The sequence below is a fragment of the Ixodes scapularis genome, unplaced genomic scaffold, assembly GCF_016920785.2.
Source record: "Ixodes scapularis isolate PalLabHiFi unplaced genomic scaffold, ASM1692078v2 PGA_scaffold6__148_contigs__length_123643588, whole genome shotgun sequence".
In the NCBI taxonomy this organism is placed as follows: domain Eukaryota; kingdom Metazoa; phylum Arthropoda; class Arachnida; order Ixodida; family Ixodidae; genus Ixodes; species Ixodes scapularis.
This window is the reverse complement of record NW_024609881.1, coordinates 122,033,210-122,049,444: the sequence shown is the minus strand read 5'-3', so window position 1 is coordinate 122,049,444 and position 16,235 is coordinate 122,033,210. Positions and strand designations below refer to the sequence as shown.

Genomic DNA, 16,235 nt, shown 5'->3' with positions numbered 1-16,235 from the left:
CGGAAAGCGCTGTGTTCGGAGGTTCGCTATCACCGGGATCGGCACTTGGGCTTTCGCCTTCAAATCGTCTTAAAGAGATGACATAAGAGACCCTGTGAATTTTTTCAATGCTAACGATATGCGACGCTGTGAAAAGACGTGCAAGCACGTAAGCGTTTCTTCCAACTGAAACTTCTAATATCGGCAGAACGACAGCATGTAAAAATGAAAGAAAATAAATGTTTGTAAATTTTGTGACCAAAAACGCAACGCTACCCATTTATGTTTTTCAGGGTATTTAATCAGAAAGGATCGACGGCAAATTTTGAAGTTTTACCTATCTTGAAACTTAACGTTGAGACTTTGAGAGCATCCGCTTATGCTTTTTATACTATTATTGTCGGTTTAATGTGACTGTCATACTAGCTTTTCATAGAGCACTGTTTCGTGGGGTTCTTATAGCCGCAACACCGTTTCTTAACTTATACGTTCCATGGAAGTAGTCTAAACTCGACACCGTAGCAGAAATGGCAGCGAGCAGAGCAGTTCAGTCTGCTGCATCGTGTGTCCCCGAGAGTCGTCGTTCAATCGCTGCACCACAGACACCGGATGTTCCCAGTCCCGAATCTGCGAGCACTCGCTATTTGCCAGGAGAAGGGGCTAGAAGATCGCTAAAAACAATCGCCAAAAAATATGCAAGAATGAGAAAGTAGACGATATGGGGCACTTCCTTATCCTTGCACACTTTCTGGCACTTTTTAGGTGATCATGAATCGACGGCCGAAATTGCCACTTTATTGCAATTTTATTTAAGGGGATACGCTCCCCGAAACAACTTTTTTTTTAATTCTTTAACTAGAGACATAAAAATTCAGCCCTTGGTATAGTTTTTCATGCAGATTTCAAATATGTATTGAGTTTTCACCTAGCTACTATAGTTATCGAGTTATGAAATACACAATGCAAAAAAATAGCACTTTTTCCGGGAAGTTTTTGATAAACTAAATTTACAAGAAAAGTATCATGCTGTATCTTATTTGACTCTTCAGAGATTGCAGAGTGCTGATATCTAGCCACACTTTGCACAAAAATACTAGAACTATGCAAAAAAAGTTTGTGCTCTGTACCTAATTATTTTCAGTCTACCTTGAAACAATAAATAAGAAGTTTCATAACTAATGCTGATAGAAAATTCAGTTTCAATTAGATATCAGCCCTCTACACGTCTTGAAGAACATCTGTACCAAATTTCGTTACTATAGGTTAACTATAAGTTCACAAAAGGCTGCCCGGAAAACGTGAAATTTTCAAAAAACGTGAAAATGAGAAAAACAGGTTTGAAAGTTTGTGAAGTTTCTATTCATTGAAATGCAAAATGCAATCATTTGCATAAAATCTGGCCACAATGGCAAAATGCACTGACAAGTTTCTAAAACCCTCCAGCACAATAACTTTGTCCCTCCTGGCTCTTGCGGGTTGTTTCCTCACTCTGGGCCCTCTTCACTGTGCTGCGTAAATGTGCCCTGGCTTCCACTGTTTGCTAGGTGTTCATTTTCTTGATGCGCGTTTGATCGCAATGGTCACCATGCATGACCAAATCTTCAGAAGGAAGTACTCCAATCTCTTCCAGCACTCTTTCAAAGCCTGTATGGCCTTTGTTGTACCAAAGTACAGCAATCGCTGTGGCCGTCTCCACAGTATTTCCTGGAGGCGAACTTGGTTTTTGGGCACAGCAGCCATATTTTACTATTGAGCGGAGGAGACGGCTGCCGCCGCATGCGAAATGGCAGGTGGCGCGTTACTTTCGCGGCAGAAGGACGCAAACCACACAAATTTTCGCGACTTTTGCCCGGTTCTCACGTCACCACTGCTCACTTGGACGCATTTTTAGATATTTTCTTGTGCGATTTTCAGCTTGATATTTTCAGAAATGAAAGGTTATAGTCCAAGGTCGGCAATGCAACAAAAAAGAAAAAGTGAAATTTTTTCAGAAAATTGCGACTTTTCGACCCACGTCTCCCCTTAAGGAATCTTTTTTTCAGGTGGTGAGCCACCTTGGTGAGCTGCACCACCCCTGGGTGAGTGAGGTACTTTTGTCACCCTACCGCCACCGACACCTGGGCTACAGTCGGCAACGTACCAAAGACGCTAGAGATGCTCCGCCTCCAGCGCAAGCTTTCTGCCTTTGATAAGCCTTGGTTGCACGCAGTGGCCTAGACAGGAGCTTACGGGGCTTCAACCCGCCCTCCCCCCCCCCCCCCCCCCCCCCCCCCTTTTCCGCAAAGTCCAGCTGACCCTGGGTATACACATACATTTTGACCCGCCCTCCCCCCCCTCCGCACCCCAAGTCGCAAACATCCCCGTCGCCTCAACCCCACCCCCCCCAGAAAAAGAAAAATACCTGGCTACGCCGCTGATCGCACGGGCGGCCAAAGCCCAGCGGAAGGCATCGAGCGCACGCTGGAGGCGGAGCTTCTACCACATTTTTAACCCATCGCCGTCTATACGTGGCTTCCACGTGACATCGGCGCACAATGCCAGTGGTTGTTTCTACTTGTTCGTGCCAGGAAAAGTAAATTCCGTGGTGCTTGCTTCAGAAGGTGCCTGCCGAGCAGCGAGGCCACTCCTACGGCCACAGACTTTGATGCAGCTTTCAGAAACAATTTAATTTTCACACACTTCGCCATTTGAAATATATAGAGAAAAATTATTCATGTGAATAGCATGTCACTCCATGTATCGAATACATAGTATAAGTACCTCTTCCAATTGCAAAGTTCCGTGCACATGAAACATTCCCGAAGCCCCCACTTTTATTTGCAAAATATTGAGCTACGAACCTGGCTTGTGAATCTCGTTCTCTGTGCCACATGGCTTGGTAAATTCGAGCTGAAACAATCGCCACTAACAGTGTCTCCCTTCTTTCTTTTTATTTCGACAGAACTGTCCTCACGGAAGACCCACAATGCGGCATCTTGTCAACTTGGCCATTCTACCGGACTGAAGTGAAGTCTTCTCTAGAACATGTAAAGAATGAATGACTGGACACAACAAACATTTTCGTGTACGCAAAGTACTTTTTTTTTCTTCTTTTGCATGTTCCTTTTATTTGACTTCTTGGAGCAAAATCGGGAAAGCCCAACTCGGCGGTAGCGCAGCAAGAACAACTACTCGCTTAGAAGGAGCGAAACCCACTGCATAAGGGTGCGCTTTCCACGCTGAATAAAAAACAATACCGCAATCCTCGAGGTCGTGTAACAAAACCAGCCGCTACTCAACAAAGCACCGAACATTTTTTTTTTTTTTTTTTAACTGAAAGTTTTAATTGAAAACTGAAACCTGCAACACTTTCTCTGGGCTACACTCTAAACAAGTTTTATAAAGAAAGAGTTTCCAACATTGCTTTAATGTCTCAACCAAGTTTCCGGTTCAATAATGTTTTACAGGGGTGATCGCGTCTTGCAAATCACCCCAATGTAGTATGAAAAGGCAAACGTTTCCAAAATAACGTTTCAGAATTCCTTTGAGGGCAAAATAACCGTTTTCACGTTTGCACACCACCAATAGTTGACACGAGAAACGTTGAAGCCCAGATCAGTTGCAAACTCAACAAGCTCCCAGCTCATATCACAGAAAGTAGTATAACAAACTTAACATTCGTAAAACACGACCACACGTGGGGGCTCGGCACAACGGCACGTGCAATGTAAGTACAAAGCTAATTAAACAAAAACAAATATTAAAGCTTGTCCCAGTGTTGCTTTTACGACGACAACAGCAGTAACGGTAGTAATATTGACATAACTTATTTAAATACGCTAAACAAGTAAAGGCACGACCCTGTTCGTTCTGTTTGAGTACAAAATCTGTTCAGACGTGTGTGCGAATGCCTCTCGGAATGTGAAAAGAAGGAATGCGCTGCCTCAACAAAATTCCTCAAATTAGTTGTTTTTTTTTTATTAGTGTGGTTAGCCAAAAGTGTCTTCTAGTAACGTTACCCTCTCTCTCTTTCGAGAATTGTACAGTGTAGGCACTGAGAGTGGATGAGTAGGTAAAGCAAAAATAGGTTCGAAACGCGGTGTTCGGAGAGACTAGCAAGCGTCGCGCGTGAAGCTTTTATAAAATCGGCTTCATGAACTGTTTGCGCTAAATGTAGGCCACAAAGCTTTTTTTTTTTTTTTTTTCTAAGTGCATTTTGGACGGGCCTTGTTTTGACCTTGTTACAACGTTGTGACAATGCCGTCTGCCATGCGTTTTGACGTCGCCTGGCAAACTATGAGAAAACATTGTCTGCCAAACGCTGTGTGCTGAACACTGTGGCAACACTGTCCATCAGGCGCGATAACACTGTTTACGGAACGTCATGACAACATAGTCTGCAGACCGTCGTGACGTCGTCTGGCAAATATTTTAGCGTCGTCTGCCAGGTATCAGGTTGCTGACGTTTCAGTTTTGGTCACGTAAATTAGCACAAATCAATCGATCATCTGCTACATGAGTTCATATGGGACTAGCTCAAAACTAAAGAAACATTGTTAACTCATATAGTCATAGGGATTTCATTTCGTTTCAGAATAAATTTAAAGAGATCGCCAGAGATGCCGTTGACACGGAAGCAGACGACAGTTCAGTCTGTAACTAGAAAACTACCTTCGTTGCCACAAAGAGCTAAAAGCGGGAAAATAAAGCGACAATAGTAACATTAAGGCGCGCCTCATAAAATAACGAAAAATTTAAAACCAATCGGGACATAGCACCAAACTTGTGGCATAGTGCCACTCCAAAAATATGACGGTCCCGAATTTTCGCCTCCGACGGCGACATATAAAAGTCTTGCCTCCGCGACCTTATTACAAAGAAGGGCCACTTAATAAGCTCCTGGCACCATCTGATGTAGAATCTCCAGAATCATGACCTTAAAAATTGCAGCCGTCGTCGGCCCCCTCTTTTGCAGAAGAATTACGTTGCCGCGCACAGCATCGTGACCTTACAAATGGTTGTCGACGCCCCTTTTTTGCGGAAAAATTGCATTACTGTGTGTGGCATCAATCTTGAGTCGATCCCGTAAGAGCAAATGGAGGCCGTGCCCCGTACGCGAGTTTGACGAGTTTGGTCCAGAGATTCAGGGCCGTACGAGTTGTGCGAGTTCGTCGAGTTCGGCGCGGCGGCCTCGCATGTAGACGAGCGTCTCCCAGAGCACGCGCACGAGCAGGCGGTTGTCGGTCTCGTTGAGGCAGACGTCCTCCGAGATGGGGGCATTGAGGCGGAAGTAGGGCACGCCGATGGTGCGACACCACGCCTGGGCACGATCCACCAGGCGTCCGTTGGCCTGCGTTGCCTGTTGGGTACGTCTTTAATTTTATTTGTTGTTCTAAGTGTAAAAGACGGAGGACCAGGTAAAGAAGCACACAGACATGGCGCTGACATACACACGAATTTCCCCACTAAATATAGTGGGGAAATCGACTTGGCACAAAGGTCATGTGACAACGTCAATTTCGCCGCTAAATTTAGCGGAAAACGAACAGAAGATTGATGAACACATTATTGGGGGAGGGGGGGGGGGGGGGGTGCCATTAAAAATACTTTTGTGCTTTAAAATTTAAACAATAACGAAGTAAAAGTTAGGCACAATCAAGAATACAATTATTAATGGAAGATCTAAAAGGCGATAGCGAAACGTCGCGATCGAAGAACTTGGGATGTCAACCTCGTGCCGACGATTGAGATAGGAGGAAACATTAACGAGGCGAACGACCACTTGGTTGTGCACGTCGACTGAAGTTTAGTAGTGCATAGCATTCGAAGACTAGAGTAAAAGAACAGCGTGCCGTGACGCACAGAACATGTCTCCGACTGCCGTGTTTACCACGTCCTATACTCGAGGGCAACTTTTCTGGGCGTTTCCGAGGAGAGCGCAGCTTTGATAGGCACCCAAAATGGGAGAGGGCACGCACGCTCGTACCTTTGACTGCATTGCCAAGAAAAGTTGTCCCCTAGCATAAAAAAAGTGGTCCCTCAATTTCTACCCCATGACGTCACACTTGTGTCACGCTGTTGCCTGCCACCGTTCTAGCGGTGGCATGGCAGACAACTGATCCGCTGCGAGGTCAATCTCCAGCTCGACGGGTCACGGGAGCTTGGACAGCCAAGAGTTGGGATTCTGCGACGTAATCAGTTGCCGCTTTGGAACCGCTTTTGACACGTGGGAGGCACGCGCGAGTCCAAGACGCGTTCTGGACGCCGTGACCGTACGAGAGGTGGCCCCACCTGGTCGATGATGAGCTGCCCCAAGGCCTTGGCCCCGAAGGCCATCTTGGCTGCGCCCAGGATGCCCGTGCCCATGTGCAGCATGTCGATGACCGTGACGGGCACCACGGGGATCTTGCCCGTGCCCAGGGAGACCACCACCTCCAGGGGCTGCATCTTCTCCTCCTGGCCCTGCGGGCGGAGCGAGTCCAAACGGCACACGTGGTGTTCCGAGGAACTGTCCGCTCATTTTCGAGTATGTTGTTTGCACCTAGGTTCACACCTTTACGTTTACGTCTCTATGGATATTAATGTGATAAGTAATATCAAATATACAAACTCATTGGTTTGTATATGTGTTTGGGCCCATTGTCCACGTGGGTACACATTCGTGTATCCACGTGGACAATGGGCCGAAACACCTAATTTAGCCTTTTTCTGCATCTGCGGTTCACACGAGCTCTAATGCCTCTCAATTTTGGCAAATAGTCCCTTAGACCCCAACTCTGTGCTCCATTCTAACTTTGGACCGCAGCTCTGACAAAAATTGGCGGGTATACCAAAGAAGTACAAAGAACTGTTTCGGTTCGTATTGTTCGCAACAGTACCACCGTCTAATGCGGAGGTTCCAAGACCTTTCTATTTTGAGAAATGCGTACCGTTACTAAATTTCGAGATGCGACGTCGTGAAACGTTTTATCGAAAAATGGGACCCCTTCCTGGAGCCAATACGATTCATTTTCCACGTATTCGTGGGCTTTGTCAGCTGCCGTCTTCCCACTGAAACTTTTCCGAAAACCGTTCGTAACTTTTGAACTAAATGACGGCAAGCTGTTGAACTTTGCCACCTTTCCCGAATCGCTAGCACTATGTTCGGGCAAAGACACGTTAGGTGATGTGCAATTAATTTTTGCGCCGAAAAAGCCCCAGTAAATGTTTTCGGAGATGCCGTACATTATTAAATATGTTAAGGCAGAGATGCAGACATGCTGTTCATTATTAATTATGGAAGACGCAGATACAGAGCTCATTTGCAAATATGTTAAAAGGCAGCTAAAGACGCACCGTGGCCTTGAGAGCTTCATTGTACTCGCAGATCTCGGTCATGGCATCGAGGGTCGGGTTGTTGGAGATGAGTCCACCGTCGAGGAACCGGCCAAACGGCCGGAAGTAGGTTGGCGCGGCACCGGACGCCCTCGCTGCTCGCCACACCAGCTGCTCTGGGCAGAGCAAAGCGACCAAGCGCAAGGTCAAGCACAATACCTTGTTCATTTCAAATTCTTGCGTGCCGCACGGCACTGTTAGCGTCAACGGGACAGATTAATGGATGGATTTTAACGGCTGTACTCTTAATAATGAGTGCTTGCACCATCTAGCCTGAAGAAAACAAAAAAAAGCATGATTCCTTCTCCCCCCTCCCCTGCTAACCCAATGCATTTCTGTAATTACCACCAGGAAGACCTTTTGGCGATAGGGAAAAAAGACTAAAAACACGCACCCCCCCCCCCCCCCCCCCCCCTCTTTCCATCCCCCCTTCGGGAGCTCCCCTGGCAAGGGAGTCGGCTAATTTTCCTGTGGTTGAACCTTGTCGGCGTCGCCCCTACGCCAGACCCACTGGGGAACAGGGTCGAGACTTTGGGCTGGAGCCACGCAGGAGGGAGTTCCAATTGTTTTCTGTTCCGCCTGTCCCCAGTTGTGTCGGTTAGTTGTATGTCATTCAATTCTCCCCAGATAATTTCCACCAGCGCTCTAACCTCTGCTTTGCTGCCCCTACTTTACTATAATCCACCTTTCCATCTCCTGAAATGATTTGATGCATTGTGCCCATTTTTATGACATGGCAACTTTGACGATGCCTCTTCGGTTGTGAGAGGAGCGCAGAAAAGGCCTGCGACAACTCGTTCACACCGACCGTGTTGAGTTGTGTACGAGGAGACGTAACAAACAGTGCCTCTACATAATTAATTTTCTTACGGGGCATACCGCATTCATTAATGAAATTCTCACAAATTATCGCTACACCCTTTGCAAACATTTAGCCATTTTTGGAATAAGATTCGCATCGTTTCCGATACTCCCTATTGCCAAGCAGATTCTCACGCACAATTCAAACTCCTCGACGTGCGAGAAATTGCGCCGTCCGAGCACACCTTTTAACAAACTACGGGCCATTTTATTAATGAGTAAAGTATGTACTTCACGTCTGTTTGAATACAACCCTCTAAAACACAAGCAGCACATAGTTGAAATCAAGTACGATCAAACTATATTTGGAAGACAAGTATCCAAAATATGCTTGAATTATGTTTAAGGTACTACCACGTGACAATATGTGCCGAAACAGTGTGCTTTTTCGGTGTACCTGCCAGTTTTTGAGGGCCGTGTCTGAACTAGGAATGGAATCTGAAGTCGAGGTCCCACTCTTTACACTGTTTGACAAACTGAAGGAATTGTGGGAACTGCAGACGCAGGAAAAGGCCGGATCGGTCGTTTCGGCTCATCTTGTCCGCGGAGGTAAGAGGTACTTGAGGTGAAGTACAAGTATTCGAAATACAAGAGAACTACCAAGTGCTCGAGGTACTTTCCGACGCCACGTTTCCCCCGCAAACCCAAAGACCAACGTGCACCAACCGTGCGGCGGTGTGCACGAGGGGAAGTCCGACTCGTCCTCGGTCACTCCGAGAATCTTCTTGGGCGAGTCGTAGTTCCGGAAAAGGTGTAGTGCCGCCGGATGTCGATCTGCCAGTACCCCCGTGATCATCAGTCTGTCAAAGAATCGTAGAGGAAATTTCACTCTTTGCCCTACATGTAGTGCCCTACATTACTGGGGGAGCAGGTGATGCTCAGTTCTAAGGATTTAAGAATAGAATTGTTTTTTCTAGCATGGTATGCCACGCCACCTTTTTCATCTTTTTATTTCCCAAAAATCGCAACTTTTAATTTTTTTTTTTTTTTTGGCAATGATTAATGCGTGGGTAAGAGGATTAATGGTACATTCAGCATGTCGCAAGAGTTGAGGATTTTCTTTTTTAGCGAAAATTGGGAAGTTGTTTCTTTGTTTCTGTACGGAACACCTACTCATTGGCAGCCAGATGTTTGCACTCTTATAGTCTCCACTCGTAACACTGTGACCAGGATGGGCCCGGATAGTCGTGATCCTCTTGATTTTGTGCCAGCTGTGAGTGAAACGCTGGACGTTGCGTGTAAAGACGGTACGCCCTCACGCACCTCAGCCCGACTGGCTCTCTGCACTGTAGCTTTCACCCGCTAAAACGGAGCGTAGTCGTGTCTTCCGGAAGTTAATTTCGGCGACACTGCCAAGACCGACGTCACCCTTATTTCCGCCGACAAAAGACTAGCGACTATGTGGGCCCTCGACCAATCGCGAAAGCCCAACTGTGGCATCATGTTTAGTCGATCGCGTCGCTCGCTCCAGGCGACGACTCGGGGATTTGGGGCCTACTTTGGGTGCTTGATGTCGGTCATGAGGGTGGTCTCGCCCATCTCCCGCTGGAGGAACTTCTCGAGGGAGTCTGCGTCGTGCGGCCGGTTTCCGATGAACACCTTGTCCTTGAGGCTAAAGTAGAGCTGCAGGCACTGCCGGGGCGTCTTTCCTGCAACGCACCGTCCATCAGTCAACCTCCATTTTGAACCCACTGCGAGCGATCGACGATTCAGTTTCAGCGGCAGAAAGATCTGCGGGTTTAAAGCAACACCGACGGATAAATTTATGCTCGCCAAGGTTTTTATTTGTGCCTGACATATGAGAGCCCAACTACCCAGAACACAATTTGCAGATTCAAATTCTTTTTTTTTTTTTTATTTATACTGCAGGCCATTTCAGGCCCAAGCACGGTAGGACAACAAGAAAAAAACAACATAACAGAGTAAACCAACAAATGTGGTACACTGGAGGTCACCAAAAAAGAAAGAAAGAAGAAAAAATAGACGAGTGTATTTTTTTCGTTTCCTTTCTGCCTGTAAACAGTTGGTCGAGCATTGGCCAGTTTCAGTTGCGCTTACTCTCTTCTCCGTGGTCCCGTACAGTTCTCTATGGTTTAGACACAACCACCAAACATCAAGGTTCTGGGTCATTGAAGGCACACACTCAATATTAAAACTAGAAAAACAAATATGATACCCATTTTTTTGTGGCTTCTAAAAAGCTGCAAATACGATAATTGAGAGAAAAAAAGAAGTTGCATAGCCACACAAATTTTGGAAACTCGCCCCTCCTCTATATTTCTTCCACCCCACCCCTGTTTCGGTTTCGAGTAGTTGCGTCTGTTCACTTTATTAAAAATATATAATGCGACACTGTAGCAAAATATTCATTCGGCAGTCTTCTGACACCATATTAAATTACCTGGCAAATATTTTTTAAAAAAAGATTCGGGGGTGGTGTTAGTGTCCTTTTAAGGCTCATTCATACACTTGCGAATGCTTACAGCCAAGTGCATTATAACCTTTCGTGATCTCTTACAATGAGAAAACACACTGGCACCATCTATCCGTGGAACACTTCCCGTATATTTTCTATTTTTGCTTAGCATCTTTTTTTGTAGCGTAAGCTACACTGGCCGAGGTTGAGCAGTTTCGCGTGGCTCCTGGAAAGCTGTGCTACGCATGCGCGCGCATGCATCCGCTCGAGATCATGGCTCGTGCTGTCCGGTTGTTCTGGGCGGCAGCTTGGTTGCTTGATACATAACAACACGGCGCACAGCTCATCGGATCCCGAAGTAGTCACATAATGCGTATAGCGCGTGTGTGTCATTGAAGCAGCAGTAAGCATGATAACCAAGCTAATCCTAGACAACCAGGAAAGCTAAGAATAACCAGCTAAACCTAAGCTTACGCTACGTATATCCTGGCATAGCCGAGCTAAGCCACTGCAATATTTTTTTTTTCTGGCTCAAAAAATCTTTTAACAATGTTATAAACAATGATTTCTCATTGATAATACGTACATTAGGTCTCGCGAATACTGCGAAACCTTTGTTCTAGAGAAATGCAATTCCAGAGTCACCTCATAGATGGTGCCAGCGTGCCACTGCGTCCTCTCGTTGCAAGAGATTGCAACAGCTTGGTCCTAAGCAAACACAAGTGCGTGAACGGGGCTTCACTTCTCCGACGGTCGGCTTCTGACCCTAACCTCGACAAAACTTGGGGTAAGCTCTCTGGAACGCCGTGTGTCAACCCCCATCTCTTGTTGTCTACATTCTGAGCAAAGAAAGTAAGTCGGTACAGGAAGTCGCAAAATCGAAATCTCCTTACAAAACGGCAAACTGCAGTCAAAAGGGAACGGATGTTAGCACTGGAATCTGGTTGTTGCGCTCTACAGGAGCCAAGCAGGGGAAAGAGATGCAACTGCTTAACTAGAAAACAAACTGATGAAGTGACTCAAAAGTACAAGTCCGTTTACCGGTAGGATGGCTAAGGTGGAAATGACTGTATAAAATAAATGTGGTCAATCAAACTTGGTAAAAAAACGTTCAGCCTTTCCACTCTCGTGAAGAAAAAAGACCAGCGGAGCTGTACTCGTTACTCTGTGTGCTTCTTCTTCGTCGTCGTCCGTTTTTTGCGCCGTTTCCTACGATACATTCCCACTAACACGCCCAACTATCCATTATTCTATTATAACTGGAAAGGTTGGCGCCATCTACTAGCGATGGTGGAAACCATACTGGTTGTGTGCTTGCTGCTGTCGCTTATAAATGGCGGTAGCTGTCCAGGTAGGTTTGTGTCGACCAGGGATGGGCAAAATACATGCAAATATGTATCGAAATACAAATACAAAATACTTCGTCAAAAATGTATTTAAATACAAATCTAATTACATTTCCAAAAAAGCATTTAAGTACAAGATACAAATACAACCAAATGTATTTGGTCTCCTCCAAATACTTTTCCAAATACATTCCTCAAAATTTACGTCAGCGACTTCAGGGCACCTGCAACGGGTTTCCGGGTATCTCATTTTAATTTTGCATCGCACACTCGGGAGTTAGTGTGCGAGGCTCTAGTAACGTAATAGAAATATAATCACAAAATATTGCAATCAGCTTGGACGTAATAGGTGAAAAAAGTACAGAGCTTCAAGCAGCCTTTTTGTCGATTACATTTTGGTATAGACCAACAAAACCCGAGACGACCAAGATGCGCAGTACTAGCTGGAGAATGTTATCGTTGCAACTCGCACCAGTTACGAAAATCTGGACGACCCGCGTATTTAGAATGTTCCAGGCAAAAATATGGATGGAAATCAGGCTGGAAAGCATCACAAGTTGTCACAGGCACTTATTTAGCCAGTCTGCGTGTGAACGTCGATTTCGTCACTATTCTTGCCCTGGACTAGCACCGTAATCGCAAAGTCACTAAACGCTTGTGCTTGATTCAGTTACTCTGCATTCGGTGCAGAACGTAGTTTTCTTCCTGCTCTGGACAGTGGCAATAAATTTGAGGGATGTATTTTCGCTCACAAAATTGTATTTAATTACAATTGTATTTGAAATACCCACGTTTTAGTATTTAAATACACACGTCAAATACATTACCCAATTTGTAATTAAATACAAATACAAAATACACAAAGTATATAAAATACGCATTTCAAATACTTGTATTTGAAATACTGCCCATCCCAGGTGTCAACATACACGGACACGATCCTGGGGAACCTAACCCTTAACGGCTCCGCTGTAAAAAAAAAAAAAAAAAAAAAAATGATTAAAGCAGAGGCAAGTTGATGTAGGTAATTAAACATGGTAGTTGAAACCAGACCTGCATTTGAGACATTGTTTATGTCCCCGTTTTTTGCCTCCATCTTGGCTTTTAGTGGGTCAAACTTCGATTTAATTCTTCTCCCCCTCTGGCTGGGGCGGAGGAAAGGCCCTCACCGCATGCAAGGAGCAGAGCGAGGACGCCTCCGGTGCTAGTGCCGGCGACCCAGTCGAAGCAGTCGAGGACCGGGCGCCCCACCACGGCCTCCAGGGCCACCAGCATCTGGATGATGATGAGGCCCCGGATGCCCCCCCCGTCCAGGCACAGCACCCGCGACCGGCTGCGAGGGGGCCGCTGACGCTCCTGGCAGCGGCCCAGGGCACTCTTCACTATCGACGCTCCCATCAGGTCGTCGTACACTGCGCACGCGCGAGACGGGCAAAAAAACGACACATTAATAGCGAGTTTTAGAATAGTGGGCCCCACAGCTTTGGGGCGTCCCACTGCCCATGCGCAGAAGTTCTGCACATGCGCAGTTGAATGCCCTAAGCTGTTTGGGGCACCCAGAGCTGCGGGGCCCACTATTCTAAAACTTGCTAATGACGCCGCCAATGCTTGACATCTTGGGTGAATTGTGCCGACGAAGTGAGCATTGTAAATTTATGATTTTGCAGTGCCGCATCCAAGGCGTACTCTGGCGTTTTCTTGGTGGTCCCCGACTTGGCTCAAAATTGACTAGAGACACCAAGCAGCATCGCTGAACTAGTAATATTAGACCAAAATAATTTTTTTAGCAAATTCACTGAAATCACAATCCTCACCATTTTTTTTTTTTCGAACTGGAAGTTTGAGGGATTTTGCGTTCGTACATGAGCATTTTTTGCTGGGAAGGGGTACTAACAGCTACCACTGTACATGTGACACCAGCAGCAAGCAGGGGTTCTCTTTGGTCTGTACACTTTGTTCCCAAACAATTACAAGCAGTTTGACGGTGTCAAATGAATGCTTCGCAAGCTCGCTCCAGCACCCACACAGCAGCACGAAAAAAATGCACGGCATTCTCCGTTTCGTAGACTGCCCGCTCGACCTGCAAAACCTGCACGTCGTGGCACTGAAAAGCGCGGGTACATTTGAATGTTGGTTTTGGCATCACCTTCATTAACCAATTTCAAAAACGACTATTTTCAATTTCGTGATACTAAATAGCATGCCAGGAGGGGTAGAGGCCGGGGATTCAGATAATTTAGTTAGTTGGGGTCGCTCAAAAAATTGCCAGTGTACCCCTGTAACGATGTGTTGCAATGGTGTAGCACTGAGTCAGTAACGTCCAAGTATGACGCTGACAATGCATCAGTGGTGCTACAACGATAACGTTGTGGTGGTGGTGCATCAAATCGTTGATATGTAACCCTATGTTACACACCAACTATTTGGCAACGAAAACTGCACGACCGTACAATGCCACGGGGCGGTAAGATATGAGTGTCCAATAATATTTCCAAGTTTGTTATAAAGTATGATAACAACAGAGGGACATGGAAGTAGACGACACATCGAAAGCCTGTATCGTCTATTTGTGTTCTATGTCCCTCTTTCATTAACCATCCACGTTATAAAGCTTTAGGAAGCTTTATAACAAACTTGCTATCAAGTTTCCCTCGAGAGAGAAAGGAAAAGTAAATTAAGATAATAAGGTTCGCCTCGGGAGAAAGCTCTAGCTTTTTCCCCCCGAGAGAAATCCGAACACGACTTGCTTTTCTAATAAAAAAAAAATTATACTCGTCACATGAAGGAAAAGGGAGGTTTTGCACATTATTCGTGCACTGCACCGAGTTGTTCTTCCAGAGATTTGGTTATCGGAGGAAGAAACTTAGCTTTCAGCGTTCGAAATGTGTGCATCTCAACAAAGTAACAGTGCACTAATCTTAAATTCACCCACATATAACTTCAAAGAGGACACTACCCAAAAAAGTCAACTTTTGAACCTTTGGCCTAATATTTATGAAAGTTACAGCGTATACTACCAGTTGTAAGGCAGAATGCAGTGCAAAGCTTTATCTGTGTACATGAATTGTGAAAAAAATTATAGTCGTTTTTATTAGGAACACACTGATATCGTTTAGGAAAACTATTGTTAGAAAACTGTACCACACTTCGAAAAATACAAATTTCATCTCGAAGCGAATATCGAATAGCGTAATATTCGAAACTACTAGTCAAAAATTCGAATATTCGCACAACACTACAAATGAGATTTTCTGAGGATACTCTCTAGATGTATACATAGATGTAAATATTACATTTTTCAAATTACTTTTTTTGCAAATAGTTTTTTCTAGGTAGTGTCCCCCCTTAATTCATTACACAAAAAAGTAAGTGCGCAATGCTCCGCAATAAGCCAACTTTTTTTTTACTACGGTTCTTCAGGTAAATACAAGTATAAAAAGGAATTTGCATCCCTTGTTCGAAGTCGCACGATTTAAACCATTCGCCATAGAAAACGTAATTAAAGACCGACAGCCGAGGCGCCTCCTCCGAGGCAGGCCCACTCACGGCGCGAGGCCTTGAAGAAGTTTGGTTTCTCGGGGGCCACGCCGTCGAAGGATCCTTCTGGGGAACAGCCTTCGGTGCAGGCCTGGTCGCGGTCGCAGCGCCGGGCGCCCACCGCGTGCAAGGTGTACAGCACGCTGTCCCGCTTGCTCAGCTTGGAGGTGGCTGCCAGGTGGCGGGCAGTCTCCCCTTTTTGGTTGGGCTGGTTCACGTCCGCACCAAACACGATCAGGGCGTGGATCAGGGACACGTCGCCCTGCGTGCGGACGGAGGAAACAGACGAGGAGGCTCGTTACGGCGACCGTTGCCATGACGCAGTCTCGCTTTAATGGTGTTACGGCAAGGCCACCGATATGTCTTGTCGCAACGCTGTTATGGCGAAGCCATTATGTCCTGTCATAACGATGTTACAGCGAGGCACAAAATATGAATAGGAAGATCAAAATGCGAGTTCAAATCTAAAACTACGCACAAATAACCAAAACACTAGTCTAATAAGATTTCCTCAAAGCTACGAGAAAATAGTTCTATGCTATGCCAGTATGAATAGAGTAGCACATTCCAAAGAGTTGTAAATTTGAATGTACCCTTCCTGACCCTTCTTAGGTCCAAACGACGTCGATTGCAATGCCAACTTATTGACAGTGCGAGTCGATAAATCAGCTGCGCTGTGAATTTCGGTACCTCTATTCATTCTGTTTGAAAGGTGGCTCGGAGAACAATTCTTGCAAGGCATA

General features: G+C 45.7%; 2 protein-coding genes across 5 annotated transcripts in view; one reads left to right on the top strand and one right to left on the bottom strand.

Moving 5' to 3' along the window:
• LOC8023134 (mismatch repair endonuclease PMS2) overlaps positions 1 to 3,030 on the top strand; it is a 28,409-nt gene extending 25,379 nt beyond the window's left edge. For all 4 annotated transcript variants that reach the window (XM_029988551.4, XM_029988553.4, XM_029988552.4 and 1 more), the window contains 2 exons: positions 2,022 to 2,057; positions 2,921 to 3,030. In XM_029988551.4, coding sequence (XP_029844411.3) covers positions 2,022 to 2,057; positions 2,921 to 2,983 — 99 coding nt within the window. In that variant the 3' untranslated portion in view covers positions 2,984 to 3,030. The remainder of the gene's footprint in view (positions 1 to 2,021; positions 2,058 to 2,920) is intronic.
• Positions 3,031 to 3,036: 6 nt separating this feature from the next.
• The window catches only part of LOC8023135 (85/88 kDa calcium-independent phospholipase A2), a 29,983-nt gene continuing 16,784 nt past the window's right edge, over positions 3,037 to 16,235 (bottom strand). Inside the window, exons 9-15 of the mRNA XM_029988555.4 lie at positions 15,502 to 15,754; positions 13,125 to 13,367; positions 9,692 to 9,842; positions 8,860 to 8,993; positions 7,294 to 7,448; positions 6,250 to 6,420; positions 3,037 to 5,317 (exon numbers count right to left, since the gene is read on the bottom strand). Of these exons, the coding sequence (XP_029844415.3) occupies positions 5,102 to 5,317; positions 6,250 to 6,420; positions 7,294 to 7,448; positions 8,860 to 8,993; positions 9,692 to 9,842; positions 13,125 to 13,367; positions 15,502 to 15,754 (1,323 nt within the window). The 3' untranslated portion in view covers positions 3,037 to 5,101. The remainder of the gene's footprint in view (positions 5,318 to 6,249; positions 6,421 to 7,293; positions 7,449 to 8,859; positions 8,994 to 9,691; positions 9,843 to 13,124; positions 13,368 to 15,501; positions 15,755 to 16,235) is intronic.